Source organism: Hippopotamus amphibius, chromosome 4 (assembly GCF_030028045.1).
Source record: "Hippopotamus amphibius kiboko isolate mHipAmp2 chromosome 4, mHipAmp2.hap2, whole genome shotgun sequence".
NCBI lineage: Eukaryota > Metazoa > Chordata > Mammalia > Artiodactyla > Hippopotamidae > Hippopotamus > Hippopotamus amphibius.
Genome location: NC_080189.1, coordinates 94,349,264 through 94,367,427, shown reverse-complemented (window position 1 = coordinate 94,367,427; position 18,164 = coordinate 94,349,264). Strand labels below are relative to the sequence as shown.

The 18,164-nt window shown below is 34.8% G+C and overlaps 1 protein-coding gene across 1 annotated transcript in view; it reads left to right on the top strand.

Annotated features, from left to right (window-relative positions):
• Positions 1–18,164, top strand: part of PCLO (piccolo presynaptic cytomatrix protein) — a 375,075-nt gene that overhangs the window by 174,677 nt on the left and 182,234 nt on the right. Inside the window, exon 5 of the mRNA XM_057731959.1 lies at positions 14,662–15,330. Coding sequence (XP_057587942.1) covers positions 14,662–15,330 — 669 coding nt within the window. The remainder of the gene's footprint in view (positions 1–14,661; positions 15,331–18,164) is intronic.

The following is an 18,164-nucleotide window of genomic DNA, read 5'->3' as shown; positions in this document are numbered from 1 at the left end:
CTGTCTTCAAGTTGTATTTTTTAGCCAAGCACACTATGCACGCTTAAAGACTCAGAAAGCAGTGTTGTTTTTTTTGTTCAGAGTAGATTTATCAGATTCTTTCCAAGATGACATATTCAATCGCCACTTTGACTCAAAAATGTTCATTTGATTCAGCTGAGCATTTTAGGCAGTGAGGCTCACTGCTAACTTCCCCACATAGCAGTTCTGCCTCTGGTTTGCTCAGAGGGCTTTAGAACACCAGGTGTTCCTGGTAACACAACTCCAGTATTCATCCTGGCAGCAATATGAACAGGTGTGAAACTAAGCATCTCATGTGTTTCTGGCAAGACCTTTCCCTTTATCCTTTGTCTGCTCCTCCTTTCACTCCAGCTAATCCCTGGTCTTACATTCTCATTGTCTGGGAAACACTGAGCAGATTTCATGAATTGGAGAATGAGAGTCTAGATAACAAGGACTGACTGGTGTGTCTTTGGCTACTCAAGATGGCTGAGGTATACAGACTGGTCTAAGTCCTCAGATTATTTCAGTGGTCTTGCTAGTCAATGCTGGTTGTGAGGCTGAGACCTGGCATCTGGTAGGATCTATCAGTAAATTCTCTTGTTCTTTAGCAGTAAAAAATAAAAATAAAACAAACAAAAAACCCAATTGAATTTACGCCCTTTATTTGAAACCTGGTTATTTAAAAGTTGGTATTCACTCTCTGTTATTATGTACCCATTAAACTATAGTATAGTTCTACAATTACTAGTGTATGCATTGCAATGAACAGGATAATGGTAGTTTTTGATACCTAACATTTATTTATTTATTTTATTTATTTATTTATTTATTTATTGGCTGACTTGGGTCTTCGTTGCTGCGTGCAGACTTTCTCTAGTTGCAGTGAGCAGGGGCTACTCTTTGTTGCAGTGCACAGGCTTCTCATTGTGGTGGCTTCTCTTGTTGCAGAGTGCAGGCTCTAGGCATGTGGGCTTCAGTAGTTGTGGCACATGGGCTCAATAGTTGTGGCTTGCGGGCTTAGTTGTTCCGCGGCATGTGGAATCTTCCCGGATGCGAGATCAAACCCATGTCCCCTGTATTGGCAGGCGGATTCTTAACCACTGCGCCACCAGGGAAGCCCTTGATGCCTAATAGTTAATAATATCTTTGCAAATTTGACTTCCTATACTATTCAGTCTCCTAATCTCAGTCCCTCATCACCACATCCCATCCGTACTGGCTCTAGGACCCAGAGACAAACAACACATGTGAAAGTTAAACTTACTTGAAATATATCTTCTTCCCTAGATTCTGTGAGTAACTAATGAGTCTTCAGGCTTAGATGGGCTACATCTGCCTGTTTGCTGGCAGCAATATAATGCTGAGCAAAGATGAATGTCTTGAATGTATAATACACATTATTGGCATACTGTTGAGTGCCAGATAGTGAAGCAAATGAATAATATTTTATATGTGGAGTTAAACAAACTAATTTAAACCACTCTCTGCTTCCTTTCTTTGACATTCTGACTTATACTTGCATTGCTATATTTAGAATATTCCTCTAATAGAGGGATCGCTAAGCAAATCAAAATACATCTATACAATTGGTTGTTGCATCATCATTAAAAATTACATTCTTAAAAAATATTTAATGTAATCAGAATATTCAATTTAATAATCCATGATTGTTTCAAACTGTTCAGATATGTCCCATAAACAGGTAATCCTATAAAAAAGAAATATATATATGTGTGTATATTTATGTATGTTTATTTTTTTAAATTCAAGTGGATTTCAGGTTCAGTATATGAGACTTCAATCTTAAAGTCTATGAACTGCTACAGGAAAAAGGACAACTTAAAGAATGACTAGCTTTAAAAGAAATGCTTCTGGTCATGCCATACTGAAGAACTAAGTCCTTCTTAAATGTTTACTTGAATTTGATGTTTTTTTCTTTATCCCTGCAAATTTTAGCCTATGCTGTATAATGGATAATTATTTTCTATATATGAAGTATATATTGTTTTCATTATCCACGTACCTTTCTACTTTTTTGTAATATTCCAGCTAGGAAGGGTGTTCATTTTGTATACATGCATGTGTGTGTGTGTGTGTGTGTGTGTGTGTGTGTGTCCCCTGTTCTTGAAGGTTTGGTCCATTTTTTCTGTTTTCCAAATCTATCTGGCCTGTCATAGCCCACAATAAATTCTACTCCATTTAGGTTTCCTCGACTTTGACCAATTTGTTTGCTACCTTCTTAATCCTGATTTTATCATTCTTACCTTAATTACATCATTTGACTGAATGAGGAGATATATATGATTTATATTATATTATACTACATTATAGTATATATTATTTACATGTAATATATATGAATATATATTTATTATGTTTTTGTTGGTTCTTACATAATTACTCTGGTTCTTCTAAGAGCAAAGATCACATTTAATTAACACTTAGAATAAAATGCATATTATAGGGAATGTGACAAATACCCTTTGAATTAATTTAATAATGCTACTTCCAAATCTTACTGAGATTTCTCCATATCGATTAGTTATTAAGTATAAAGTGAAAACTATTTAAAAATAGAGTATTCAAATTTTTATAAACTATATATTTTTTAACATTTGAATAATCATATTGTCTCTTTTAAAAATTAGCCTCATAATAATCGAGTAATCTGTGATAACTTAGATTGTAAGGTTTTCAATAAGTTTTCAGTTAAAAACTGGTCCAGCGAAGGGAGTGTACACTGGTGGTTCCTAACCTGAGTTTGACACAGGTGTGTTTTATTGGGTCTCTAATTTTTTTTAAGATCTTTATTGGAATATAATTGCTTTACACTCTTGTACCAGCTTTTGAGGTACACCAAAGTGAATCAGCTGTATTTATACATATATCCCCATATCCCCTCCCTCCCGCGACTCCCTCCTGCTCTCCCTGTCCTGGCCCTATAAGGCATCACTCATCATGGAGTTGGTCTCCCTTTGTTATACTAGGTCTCTAATATTTTAAAGAATGAAATTAAATGAGTTCAGTTAAGTCCTGTACTCTCTGGGTTGTCACAGTGCCTACATCCAGCTGTGGTCTTACACATAATATCCATCATCATCATCAATACTTACTAATGGCACCATAGCTTGGATTTGAGGAAATACTTTAATTTTGAAAGAGATAGATAGATAGGACACTCTTTAATTATATCTCTAAAATCATAGGGAACCAAAAGAGAAAGGAAATGTAGTGACCATCTTTCAAAATACTTAGTAGCAAACAATATACTATTTAGGGATCCAAACACATAGGGTAAAGATATACCCCCAAATGTCATAATTATAGACACAAAATTTATAGGCTCAAAGGAGGAGATAAAGGAGTGAGTCTGAAAGAAGCTTCAATATAATGATAATGTTCTATTTCTTTAATTGGATCATTGGCTCACAGGTGTTCACTATAAAGTTATTCTTTATGTGCCACATTTATTTCGTAGATGATTTTTGTACCTAGGTAATGTTCATTGAGAAGAATAAGAAGAGAAATGACAGCACAAAACTATTTATAGTTTTTAAATGTCCAAAAGCAAACACTATATTAAAAGTATATCTATATGCAAAAATCCTCAACAAAGTACTAGCTAATAGAATCCAACAGCACAGTAAAAAGATCATACACCATGATCAAGTGGAGTTTATCCCTGGAATGCAAGGATTCTTCAATATACACAATTCAATTAATGTGATACATCATATCAACAAATTGAAGGATAAAAATCATATCATCTCAATAGATGCAGAAAAAGCTTTTGACAAAGTTCAACATCCATTTATGATAAAAAAAAACTCTCCAGAAAATGGGCATAGAAGGGAATTTCCTTAACATAATAAAAACCATATATGAGAAACCAAAAGTCAACATCGTGCTCAATGGGGAAAAACTGAAAGAATTCCCTCTAAGAACAGGAACAAGACAAGGGTGCCCACTCTCACCATTATTATTCAACATAGTTTTGGAAGTTTTAGCCACAGCAATCAGAGAAGAAAAAGAAATAAAAGGAATCCAAATTGGAAAAGAAGAAGTAAAATTGTCACTCTCTGCAATTAACATGATATTATACATAGAAAACCCTAAAGATGCTACCAGAAAACTGCTAGCACTAATTGATGAATTTAGTAAAGTAGCAGGATATAAAATTAATGTGCAGAAATCTCTTGCATTCCTATACACTAACAATGAAAGAGCAGAAAGAGAAATTAAGGAAACTCTTCCATTTACCATTGCAACAAAAAGAATAAAATACCTAGGAATAAACCTGCCTAAAGAGGCAAAAGACCTGTATGCAGAAAAGTATAAGACACTGATGAAAGAAATCAAAGACGATACCAACAGATGGAGAGACATACCATGTTCTTGGATCGGAAGAATCAACATTGTGAAAATGACTATCCTATCCAAAGCAATTTACAGATTCAATGCAATCCCTATCAAATTACCAACGGCATTTTTCACAGAACTAGAACAAGAAATCTTACGATTTGTATGGAAACGCATAAGACCCCGAATAGCCAAAGCAATCTTGAGAAGGAAAGACAGAGTTGGTGGAATTAGGCTACCTGACTTCAAACAATACTACAAGGCCACAGTGATCAAGACCGTATGGTACTGGCACAAAAATAGAAAGGAAGATCAATGGAACAGAACAGAGAACCCAGAGGTAAACCCAAGCACACATGGGCACCATATCTTTGACAAAGGAGGCAAGAATATACAATGGAAAAAAGCCTCTTCAATAAGTGGTGCTGGGGAAATTGGACAGCTACATGTAAAAGAATGAAATTAGAACACTTCCTAACACCATACACAAAAAGAAACTCCAAATGGATTAAAGGCCTAAATGTAAGGCCAGACACTATAAACTCCTAGAGGAAAACATAGGCAGAACACTCTATGACATCCATCAAAGCAACATCCTTTTTGACCCACCTTCTAGAAATAAAATCAAGAATAAACAAATGGGACCTAATGAAACTTAAAAGCTTTTGCACAGCGAAAGAAACCATAAACAAGACAAGAAGGCAACCCTCAGAATGGGAGACAATACTTGCCAACGAAGCAACAGACAAAGGATTAATCTCCAAAATATACAAGCAGCTCATGCAGCTTAATACCAAAAAAGCAAAAATCCAATCCATAAATGGGTGGAAGACCTAAATAGACCTTTCTCCAAAGAAGACATACAGATGGCCAACAAACAGATGAAAAGATGCTCAACATCGCTAATCATTAGAGAAATGCAAGATGCCACAATCAGGTATCACCTCACACCGGTCAGAATGGCCATCATCAAAACATCTAGAAACAATTAAATGCTGGAGAGGGTTTGGAGAAAAGGGAACTCTTCTGCACTGTTGGTGGGAATGTAAGTTGGTACAGCCACTATGGAAAACAGTTTGGAGGTTCCTTAAAAAACTAAAAATAGAACTACCATCTGATCCAGTAATCCCACTCCTGGGCATATACCCAGAGAAAACCATAATCCAAAACGAAACATGTACCATAATGTTCATTGCAGCACTATTTACAATAGCCAGGACATGGAAGCAACCTAAATGCCCATCAACAAATGAATGGATAAAGAAGATGTGGCACATACATATGATGGAATATTACTCAGCCATAAGAAGGAATGAAATGGAGCTATATGTAATGAGGTGGATAGACTTAGAGCCTGTCATACAGAGTGAAGTAAGCCAGAAAGAGAAAAACAAATACTGTAGGCCAACTCATATATATGGAATCTAAAAAAAAAAAAAATGATACTGATGAACCCAGTGACAGGGCAAGAATAAGGATGCAGATGCAGAGAATGGACTGGAGGACATGGGGTTGGGGGCAGGGGGCGAAGGGGAAGTTGGGATGAAGTGAGAGAGTAGCATAGACATATTTACACTACCAACTGTAAAATAGATAGCCAGTGCGAAGTTGCTGTATAACAAAGGGAGATCAACTCGATGGTGGGTGATGCCCTAGAGTGCCAGGACAGCGAGGGTGGGAGGGAGTCACAGAAGGGAGGGGATATGGGGATATATGTATAAATACAGCTGATTCACTTTGGCATACCTCAAAAGCTGGTACAAAACTGTAAAGCAATTATATTCCAATAAAGGGCTTAATAAAAAAGTGTATTTATAATGTTAAAACCATAAGAAAAAACAAAGGTCTAACAACAAAACAGTTAAAATAGCAGCTGGTATTAGCAAGTGTGAAATAGGATGGTATTGCAGTAGGGCATCTGATTGTCTCTAATGATACTGACAGTGTTCTATTTCTTAAGTCAGTAGCAGCTGCTTGGCTGTTCAACCCTTTAAAAATTTTTTCATTGTGTGTGCTATGTCACAAATTATTTTTGATTATTTTATATTATTTCACCATAACATTTTAAAAAACTACAACCTTTCAATTGACTCATTTATGTATGTCACACTGACAGACCCAAAGACAGTCTCTCTTTCTCTTGAATTCCAGTAAAGTGTGCCTTCTTTGCCATGCAACTTAAACTTGGAAATAGTCTATCAGAATTACTTTGAACACACACCAACATTAATTATAAAAAAAAACAACACCTTGAATATGGATTGACTCAGCATGACTATATCACTTCAACTTTAATTAGAAAAGCAGAACAATTAGGAAGTATAGAATGTACATAAGGGATTTGCTATAGGAATTTGACCTTAAACAATTGTAGGATCTGGGAAAGTGATTGCTGAAAGGCTACTGGAGCCCACAGTCCAAAGGGCAGGCAGAGAGTAGAAACATGAATTTAGAGTACTTGAGAGCAAGGACAAGCTGGAGTCTGTGAGGACAGGACAGAACACCTGTCTCTTCTCACCGCCTCTAGCCTAAAAGCTGATGATGAAACTGAAGGAGAAATCAGATGAAAATAGAGCAGCTGCATGCTTGCCTGCTGCCCCAAGCCAAGCAGTAACAACATGGGTGAACTACAATAGCACCTGGTGATTCTACCCCAACTTTCTGAGCATCCAAAGGGGAGTGTAGCTGCTGCTTCACTTCTGCCCTCCACATCTCACACAAAACGTCTCTAGTGCTAAACTATAATGGGAACCATTTAGGGAAGGGAATTCTGGGAAACATAGTTCAACCTAGAGAAGTTTACACCTTGCAAAATCAACACACTGATTCTTCCCTGTATAAAGAACATCCAGTACTGCACCATGTTCTGCTGCATTGTAGGAGGATTTCACACCCAACCAGTCTGCCCAGTCACCTTGCATTCCTTCTCTCTTATCCAGTGGTGCAAACCCCTTTCTGATATATTTCAGGCTCCCCGGTCTGTGAGATTATTCTGTCTTTGTTATATTCATAATGATGCTTAAGTTTAACATTGGGATTGGTTTTTATTTATCCTGTAAAATGTTTGATAGATTTTATGCAGCTGTAGTGTGCTTTAAATAATCTGTCTTCCAAATGCATATAACTTTGTAATTTTAATGTACATAAAATTCCTTTGTGATGTGGTGTGTTAAAAATCTGCAAAATAAATCTTGTTTTAAAATTCAGTCGTGCATTGCCTGAAGTGCTGACTAGAGACTAAGCTAGATTAAAAAGGTATTTTTTCTTTGATGTAATTATTCACACATGCAAATTATACACCTCTTGTAGTAGGAAATAATAAAATAAAACTCCATAAGAGCAGAGGGATGAGAACTGATTATATAAAAACTTGAAGTTGATATCCATATAACATAAATGATAAGATTTTAAACTGTTGCTTATTTTTTATAGAAATAAACTTAAATAACTATCAGTGTAAAGTGTAGTACACTAGAATGATTCATCACAAATAGAAATGCTGTGAATCCACAGATAAGTCTTACCTTTGAGACTTCTGTTTTTGCAGGAGCTGAGTTTAACTAAAGTCAACATAATAAGTATGTATGATTACCCTTAAGTTTAGTGCATTGTTCGTTGCCATGGAGAAGTCAGCTGTGTCCTTGGAGTTCTCGTTTATACACCCTGGTAGGCGATCAGTTATTCTAATGCTTTTAATTGAAATCAAATCAGGTAGATTACTTAGTCAAAAATAGTTTTAGTGAGCTTATTCTCTCTTCTTGCTGCCCTCTATCCAGATAGGGAGGAATAGGGAGGAAGGAAGAAGGGAGGGAAGATATAAGGGAGGAAAGGGGCGGAGGGGGGGAGGGAGGAAGGAAGGAAGACATTATAGGGAAATTAACCCTATTTAGTTCTCATCCATGCAAATAATACACATATTTACATAAATATAAATGTGTTTATTTTCATATATTTATATTTCTAAAAGGAAACTAAGCCCCTGATCTTCCTCAAGTTCCATGAAAATTGTGTTAATGTAAATGTTCAGAGGTATTTTAATTAATATGTGTGTGTATTTATATATTACTTATGTAATGGTATTTAAAACATCAAACACTCAGAGATTACTTTCTTAGTTTAGAACAATACATTTTAATTGTGATGAGAAAGTGACTAAAAAAATGATCCTGGTCTCTTCAAAGAAAAATGGACACAGCAAAGTATCAATCAACAGTATGCAATTATAATCCAAATATTTTAATCCCTGGTGTGATATATATGATTTTAGTTGGTATGTTACTATTTATGGAAATGTTTGTTAAGGTAGTTTTACATTATGCAGAAACATACATTATGTAGAAACTTACATCAGATGAGTGAAACAGGTTTAATGTGTGTAGACAGGGGTTTGGGGCTCTTACAAAAATAAACGTAAAAGAAGAGATTAATGGGGACATGACCATTGATCAATTTAGACCTAAGAATGATAACCCTGGTACAGGTTCCTAATAGTATGACTATTCTGTTAGGTTTCATTATTGATTTTCTACCCTTCACATTTAGTAATTCCATTAGAAATTGATGTTTAAATTGCCTGCTTGGTTTTTCTTAGTTTCCATGTCAATATTAATGTTCTAATATATTCTGATAGAATTCTTATATCTACATATGAAATAAATAAGGAAGAGCCTCAATCAGCCACTTATATATATTGGATATGAGTTATTCTTGTTTCAGTAATTATAAAAGGAACAAAAATAATCCCATTCATTTTTAGGAGTGACAAAGTAACAGAAGTATCACAAACACATTATTGCATACACTTGTAAAATGTAGTCTCATAAATGATCACAGATTTTTAATATCCTGATTGTGTAGTCTGAACAATTTATGTTGTAATCTGAAAAAGTGCATCAACTGTGAACTCAATACTTTTCCCTTTTACAAATGACAGAAGGAAATAAATGTAGAAATTTAATAAGCAAAAAATCTGGTTTTCAGAATGTCAAGTTGAAGAGTGTGTGGGCCTTTGAGAAATAGAACAACCCTAATACCGAGACTATAGGGGGCACAGATACAAGTGACAAGTTGCAGGTAACATTGCTCCCCAGTTTTTGGATGTGTCAGTAAATAAAATAGTGACTTCTAAGCAGATTATTAGTGTAATTGTTTCTCAGCTTAAAAAAATAACATTCTGAATGATAAGCAAGTAGACAAAAAATATGTGTAAAATTTTTATTGTTGACTCAAAAGCTTCAGAATAGGCAGGAAACTCAGTGGTATTATAGTACCAATCCCCTTGATTGCTTGGTTTTCCTTTGCAGAATTTTAAGTGGGGGCCACCCAGTCTCTACTTAAATACTTTTATTGACAGAAAGTATATGAGCTTCCAGATCAGTCCATTTGGTTTTTTAATGGAAATTCATGTTAAGATACTATTAAGATTTCTCCGACACAAATAGGATTGCTTGTGTAGGTTTTGGGACCATCACTTCTCTACCACCTAAAGTCTAATGGCAGACTTTCAGTCTGCTGCAGGTCTTATTTTCATGCTTCAGAAAAGATACTTAGAAAAATAAATAGGCAGGCCTGAAGTTCTGAGATTTTCCTTAATGGTATTGTTGCTATAGTTACAGCTGAAATGTTATATAAAGCAAATTGCTTATTGATGGAAAAATGCTGAGTAGAACAGCACATCCTTTTTTTTGGGTTTTTACTGCCTTCATTTCCTACTCTCCTCTTAAGATTAATGGATTTTTGGAGTGTTGTTCTGAAGCCTTGATGATTTGATGTTAAAATGCATTTTGTTAACATGTACTACATGGCAATTGGATATATTCTAATATGTTGTGATCTATGTGGAGTTATTTTTTATATACTTTGTTTATCAGAATTGTTCCTCCTTGGAGATGAATTTTAATATCCTGGATGTTAACATTAAAGCACTAAAAAATGTGTTTGGCTTCATAGTATAGAGTCTTCTGAATTTATTTAATATATTTAATAATAATATGGATGAAATATAAACTTTCATTATGTTTATACCATTAAGAGATACTGACAGTATACCGAAAATAAAATATATTTTTAAAACACCAAAAAATAAATGAAAATGGTCTGAGAGCATCCATAATAATGACTATGTTTAAAAAAAGCCTTCATAAGATCTATATTTTCTATTTTTCTATGTAATAAACTCAGTAATATAATAGAAATGTCTTGAGTTTCAATTGATATATATAACATATGATACATTATGTATATAATATATATTTATTTTCTGGTTGTCTCACTGCCTTTATAAGGAAATACTTCAAAGGTGAAACCATAACTCATTTGATATTTCACCTTAAGGCGAAATATGAATAGTCATGTGTGTCACAACTGTAACTATTACAGAAAGAGTTAATTCTATGTCTGGTAAAATCTTTTCAGCTAGTAAAAGTCATATATGGCAATGACATATTATGCATTGAATTTTAATATAATTTAAGAAATCTTGCTTAATTCTCCAGATTGCTACTGAACTGGAAACATTGTGCGTATTTAATAATGTTGTGGCTATTGAGGACCTAACAGTGTAGATACATTTTTTGGACCCAGAAATATAATACTTCTTCATTAGATTCCTGAATACAATGATACAAAAATCTTTGGGATTATTTTTGATTAAAAAAAGGCAAAAAAATTGTGAACCACAGATTTTTACATCTTCTGATGTGGTTCTAGAGTATTTCCCAAATTGTTTTTGTGAAGAAAATTTTTCTAATAATTGTGTTTATATTTAATGCTGATGTGATAATGATGATGGCCTGTATTGTCCTAAATGAACTTTCTTGAAGATTCATTTTTAACTCTTTTTTTTTCCTCTTTGCCAATTTGATCCATTTTACTTTTCTCATTTCTATTTTTGGCTTTACCCTAGCCTCTGCCTTTTCCTCTCTTTTCTCTTAATAAACAAAATTTAAATTTACATGTTTAAAGAAATACAAAATTTTTGATGCTACTATAGTGTTTTTTTCCCTTTTAGTCCCTTATTGATTTATAACTTCCTCTACTTGCTGAATTTGTTGGTATTCTAATTTTGGTTCTAGGGCTTCAGAAAGAAGAGATATACGTATGAGACCACCAATTGAGCATATCTAGTTGTCCAGTGGAAAAATACTCTTGTGTGATTCATAATTTGTCAAATTCCTTATGTTCTAAATGGATTCATCAGACAGTCCTTTTACATCCATAGTGTCCTTTCTATCTTCCTTAATTTCTTGACTGCATATTGTTCTTATTTTTAACTCAGGTCTTCTTTCTTCTGCTTGAGTGTGAGTTCTGATCAAATAACCCTTGGCACATATAATTTCCCCAGGTTATATGTACTCCATAGATATAAATAGACTAGCTATATACAGAATAGATACATAAGTGAATGCTGTTGTCATAATTACTTGACATAATAGTAACATCAGTTTCCAAATTAATTTGGGTGACAATCAAAATGTAAAGTCAAAAAAAAATTGGCTTGGCCTTATAATCTTCAAACTGCAAATCAGTCATATAACCAAGAGTCCAAGTGTAGCCTTGTTAAACATCATGTTAAAAAATAATTACAGAATAGTAATGATTAAAGATACTATGCTGGGGCTTCCTAGGTGGCGCAGTGGTTAAGAATCCACCTGCCAATGCAGGGGACACGGGTTCGATCCCTGCTCTAGGAAGATCCCACGTGCCACAGAACAACTAAGCCCATGCACCACAACTATTGAGCCTGTGCTTTAGAGCCCATCTGCCACAACTACTGAGCCCATGTGCTGCAACTACTGAAGCCCACGCACCTAGAGCCTGTGCTCCGCAACAAGAGAAGCCACGGCAGTGAGGAGCCCATGTACCCGAAGAGTAGCCGCGTACAACGAAGAGTAGCCCCCACTCACCGCAACTAAAAGAAAGCCCACACACAGCAAAAAAGACCCAACACAGCCAATAAAAATAAATAAATAAAAAATAAATTTATTTTAAAAAAAGATACTAGGTTTAACTGTATCAGATTGCAAAATTAAGCGAAACATGAATTTGAACTAGCCATTGAGACTCTCAAGATATGGCCCTTTTTCTCTTAGATTGACGCTATTGCCTTCTCTTTGCCTTGTAGACTTAAGCAGTGGGTTTGTTATCACTGGTTTCACGTCTATCAAACATTATTTTCAGTTAGTAAAATGAAGTGGTTTATGTGACATAAAGATTAAATAGGTTATAACCTTTATCCTCTTACCTAAATTTTAAAATGTGTGAAAATAATGAATATGCCACCTTGCAATAATCACTACGTTTATTTTCTCAACACATTTTCCTTTTAGCAAAAGCTGTGTACCATTGTGGTACCATATGCTGTAAGTAGCGAGAGATGACAACTTCCTAAGAATAATTTGTCCCTAAAACTCAGATAAAGTACAGGAATTTCCAGTGGGATGAAACCTTTATTTCTGCTATATTAAAAACTTCCTAACTTATTTGCATTCAGAGCTGCCCTGACAGGAATGCTTAGCACACACCTGCATTTGGTTTTTAGAATCCAGGTGACAAAACAGCACAGTGACACAGCTATTTGTGTCTGGTTTTGTTTTTTAAAATGTCAGTTTCTGAATGAAAATATCCTAAGATGTGGTCCTACCAAGTAATGGTTTTTAAAACCACGGTACCTATTAAGATTGATTTTCTGTAGGTATTACGGAAGTACCTCCTCTAGGGACTATTCAACACAGGGGCTGGAGCTTTAGAATTTGACATAGGGATCAAATCAGTTTCTTTCCTATAGACTTGTATAAAGTTACTATACAGAGAAGCCACAATTCACATTATTGCTGCTTAGACATGCAATTAAGAAGGGATTGGATGATCATAACACCAAAAGCAGACAAAACCCATAATATACTATTGTTTTATAGACAGTAGTTTACTGAAGTTAAGTAACTGACTTTGGTCTTTACTCTTGTAGGTTATCAAGTAAGAATTATAACAGCTTACAGATTGCAAAACAGGCACTATTATTAAGCAACATTTTTTATGCCTTCAAAGAAATTGAAAGCTGAAGTAAGAAATGAATCTTAGACATCTGATATTCTAGAACAATAAGTGATTTTCTCTCTAAATAATTAGAGTTACACTACTGGAAAGAATGATCCAACATGAAAAGCAATTTGAAATTCGGCTTCTCAGAATACAACATATGAACATGATATTTGCGTGACTCTCCAAACATGAGAATAGATACTCATTAAGTGGTAACAATTAGAAGCTACACGTATAGCCTTTATTGCTTACATTTTCATAGGTATACGTAAGAAAAGGCACCACATACATCAGTAAGATGAATTCTGCAATGTTATGGGTCTAAGAGTCTCTCTCCCATGTTATCATTTATATTTGTTATTAGAGGGTAGTTCTCAGTCTTTAGTTTGCAAAAGAATTAGGCAAGCAGTTTATTAAAAAGGCGGATCCTCCTTCTTTTATCCCAGGATGCTGCTAAAATTATTTTGGTGTAGTTCCTAGAATTTGCATGTCTAAGGACCACCTGAGGTGATTTGGCACCGGTGGCTCATAGATTCCACTTAAGAACGGAGGTATAAGGAAACCGTTTTAGTCAGCAATTGAGAAAACCTTGGGGCAAAAGATATCAATTTTAACCCGTGAATGCTTCTTACACAGTTGCATGAGAAATGTGACTCTTACGTAGAATAACATTATTTTTTAATCTTAAATCGGAGAATTATGCACAAGTGATTCTTGAAAACTGCCTTGTAAAGTTCTGCTCTGGTAGATAGAACTACAATTCACCCAAGTCAGGAGATAGAAGATTATAGGCTAAGTCCCAGAGAAGCTTATGATTAATTGGCTGTTAAAAGAAAATTACTATGAAATTTAATAGCTTTTAAATAAATTTGTGATGGAAACACTAGTTTTGAAGGCACCAGACTTAAAAATAGTTGTATTTGGGACAAATGCAGATTTTTTTTTACCAAAAAAAAGGATATTCCCTGGGTCTACCTTTAGTTCATTTTTTCTTTCTTTTTTTTATGATGAAGTGAGTTAATTGCTAATCTCTGAGGATTCCTCCTATTTTTAGATTTCAAATAGTCTTTCTGCAGTCTTCTTTACTGCAAAGAAAAAAATTCACTTTGCTAAGTCACTCTTTCATTGATCCAGAAAACAATGACCCACCTTCACATACAAAAAAAGTAGCTAGAAATGGCTAAGTGCTCACCTTGGTACATGCACCAAAACAGATGTATTATAATATAGTTAACTTTTTAATTTCTATTTTATTTGCAGATTCAAGAATGGCTTTGTTTAAATTGTCAAACCCAGAGAGCGATATCAGGACAGCTTGGAGACATGGGCAAAATGCCACCTACACAGACAGGACCAAAAGCCTCTCCTATGCCTATCCCTACAGAACAACCATCTCAGAAAACAGCAATACCTGCCCAAGTAAAAGTGAAAAAGAGGGAACAAGAAGAAAAAACCGAAGCTGAAAAAATCATTCCAGAAAAAGTAAAAGAAACACCTTCAGTTGAAAAAATCCCCCCTAAGGAAACCACAGATCAAATCCAAGAAGAGAGTAAACTAGAGAAAGATAAAACTTCGGCCCCTCAAGAGAAAAAGCCACTTCTTCCAGAAAAAAAGCCAACCCTTAAAGACAAAAAGTCAGCTCTTGAAGACAAAAAGTTACCCCCTGGACCAAAATCCTCGGCTCTAGAGGAGGAACATGATTTACTTAAAACTCAAGTACAAATTGCTGAAGAAAAACCTGAAGGCAGCGTGGCTCCAGAGACAGTGCAAGAAAAGAAACAACCACTGACCAAGATGGAAGCGTTACCATCTGGCGCACCTCAGCGTTTGCCTAAGGAAGATGATGGGGCGATTCGGAAAATAAAAGAACAGCCACAGGCAGCGTGCACAGCAAAGCCCGATCAGATGGAACCTGGGAAGGAAAAAACAGTAAGTTATGTTTTTTCCCTAACTTTGCAGTCTTATACTTGTAATTTACTAATGTCTACCTAAGTACACCGAGTACTTAATGGTAATTTTGTAAGTGAAAGCCTTCAATTAATAACATGTTCAGAAAAGTGTGACAGTTGTTTACTAAAATGAAGAACTTTGGCTTTCTGACAGCTTAATCTAATTTAAATAAAGCGTAGATACAAAATTTATTTTTCTAGCTTTTATGCCTAATTTATCAAAATCTTCGGAGTGATAAAGAAGGGTTTCAGGTAATTTTAAATGACTGCTTCTTTTCCCACTATGAACATAAAATTAGTATCCCCCTTTAACATAAAATAATGTTTGTCTTGAAATTGCTGTTTACTTAACCACTTGTTTAATCAAGATTCAACAAGTTTCTTCTCACTTGAAAGCCTTTTAAGGTGTGGTCAACCATAAAATGATTAAATAATTGTGATTTTTAAAAAGAAGTATGACTAAAATTGAAGAGAAACATTTTTTTAAGTTTACTTTAGTATTTAGTGTGAATTCAATATAATGTATTTTGTTCAGTTTTATTCAGTGTGTTTTACATTGAAAGGTTATTTATAATCCAAGCATAATCTAGAATATATATTATTCTTTATATATATTCTTTTTCTTTTTCTTTAGTGGAAACTTTTAAGGGTATCTAATCTTACCCTGTATTTGCACAGGCAATAATACCATTTTTTAGAGGAACTCTGAACTCTTTTTAGAGCTACAAGAGATATTACATCATATCTGGTTGAATAATTTTAATTCACAGATGTCAGCAATGACTTGCAGGAAAATGAAATGATTTATTGGTATTAAAACTTAATATTAGAATTCTATTTAGAACTTATAGTCCAACCCTACCCTGGTTCAATTGTCTCTTTGTTTACAGTTTTAACACATGGTTACTAACCCGTCTCTGGATTGTAATGTATCATTCATTAAATAAATCCTGGTCTTCCTTTGTTATGTCAGTTTGTTAGAGTCAGAGAAAGCAGATGCCTGTGTGTTCTCTATTCTCATGGTTGGATCTAGCCACCTCACCACGCCACCACCCGCGGCTTCTCCTAGCTAACCACTTTGCAGACCTGGATGCTTTTGACCATGTCTCTCTTTGTGAAACTGTCCTGTTCATGACTCTTTCATTTCTGTTCTCTTTTTGTCTTTCTGATCACCTCTTATGAGTTCTACTTTGCCTATCTCTGTTACTTTCTCTTTTCCAGTCTCCATGTGATGAGGTTCTTCTTTGAACTCTGTCTTCCCCTCTTGAGTGTTGAACCTGCATTTTCACATACCGAATAGATCATTCCATCTCAGAGTCTCACCATAAACTGGAACTCAGTGTGTTCAAATTATATCCAGCTCTCTATTGAAGCAGTTTCTGCTTCTGACTTTCTATTTTTGATAATGGCACCATCATTCATCATGTCTCTGGTCTCCCAGTCACTAACCTGGGCAATCTGAGGTTTCTTCTTACACACCCTGGCTCTGTACGTGACACTCCTGTCTCTTAGCTCCTATTGCTAAGGACAGTATCCTACTTATGGCCTTCATGACCTTTAATCAATGATTTGAGTAATCTAATTAGCAGTCACTCTGCCTTCTCTTTTTCCCTTCTCCAGTATATAATTATCAGATAACTATTGTCCAGGGTTCAGATAATTTAACTCTATCTCTCAGACATTTCTAGTGATTCTCTACTGTTTGTTAAATATAATCTAAACAAGAAGTATCCGAATATTTTGTTAATGCACTACTTTTTATTTTACAAATTTAATCACTTTTTAAATTTCCTTTTATCACTACTTTTTTCTAATGTGAGTCCTCTCCCTCATTTTCTTAATGAGTCTTGCTAGAGGTTTATCAATTTTATTTATCTTCTCAAAGAACCGGCTTTTAGTTTTATTGATTTTTGCTATTGTTTTCTTTGTCTCTATTTCATTTATTTCTGCTCTGATCTTTATGATTTCTCTCTGTCTACTCACTTTGGGTTTTGTTTGCTCTTCTTTCTCTAGTTTCTTTAGGTGTAAGGTTAGATTGTTTATTTGGGATTTTTCTTGTTTCTTGAGGTAGGGTTGTATTGCTATAAAATTCCCTCTTAGAACTGCCTTTGCTGCATCCCATAGGTTTTGGATCATTGTGTTTTCATTGTCATTTGTCTCTAGGTATTTTTTGACCTCCTCTTTGATTTCTTCAGTGATCTCTTGGTTATTTAGTAGCACATTGTTTAGCCTCTGTGTATTTTTGTTTTTTAAAGTTTTTTTCCTGTAATAGCTTTCTAATCTTATAGCATTGTGGTCAGAAAAGATGCTTGATACGATTTCAGTTTTCTTGAATTTACCAAGGCTTGATTTGTGACCCAAAATGTGATCTATCCTAGAGAATGTTCCATGTGCACTTGAGAAGAACGTGTAATCTGCTGTTTTTGGATGTAATGTCCTAGAGATATCTATTAAATCCCACTGATTTATTGTGTCATTTACAGCTTGTGTTTCCTTATTAATTTTCTGTGTGGATGATCTGTCCATTGGTGTCAGTGGGGTGTTAAAGTCCCCCACTATGATTGTGTTACTGTCAATTTCCTCTTTCATTGTTGTTACCATTTGCCTTATGTATTGAGGGGCTCCTATATTGGGTGTATATATATTTATAATTGTTATCTCCTCAATCTTTATGTAGTGTCCTTTCTTGTCTCTTGTAACATTTTTCATTTTAAAGTCTATTTTATCTGATATGAGTATCGCTACTCCAGCTTTCTTTTGATTTCCATTTGCATGGAATATCTTTTTCCATCCCCTCACTTTCAGTCTGTATGT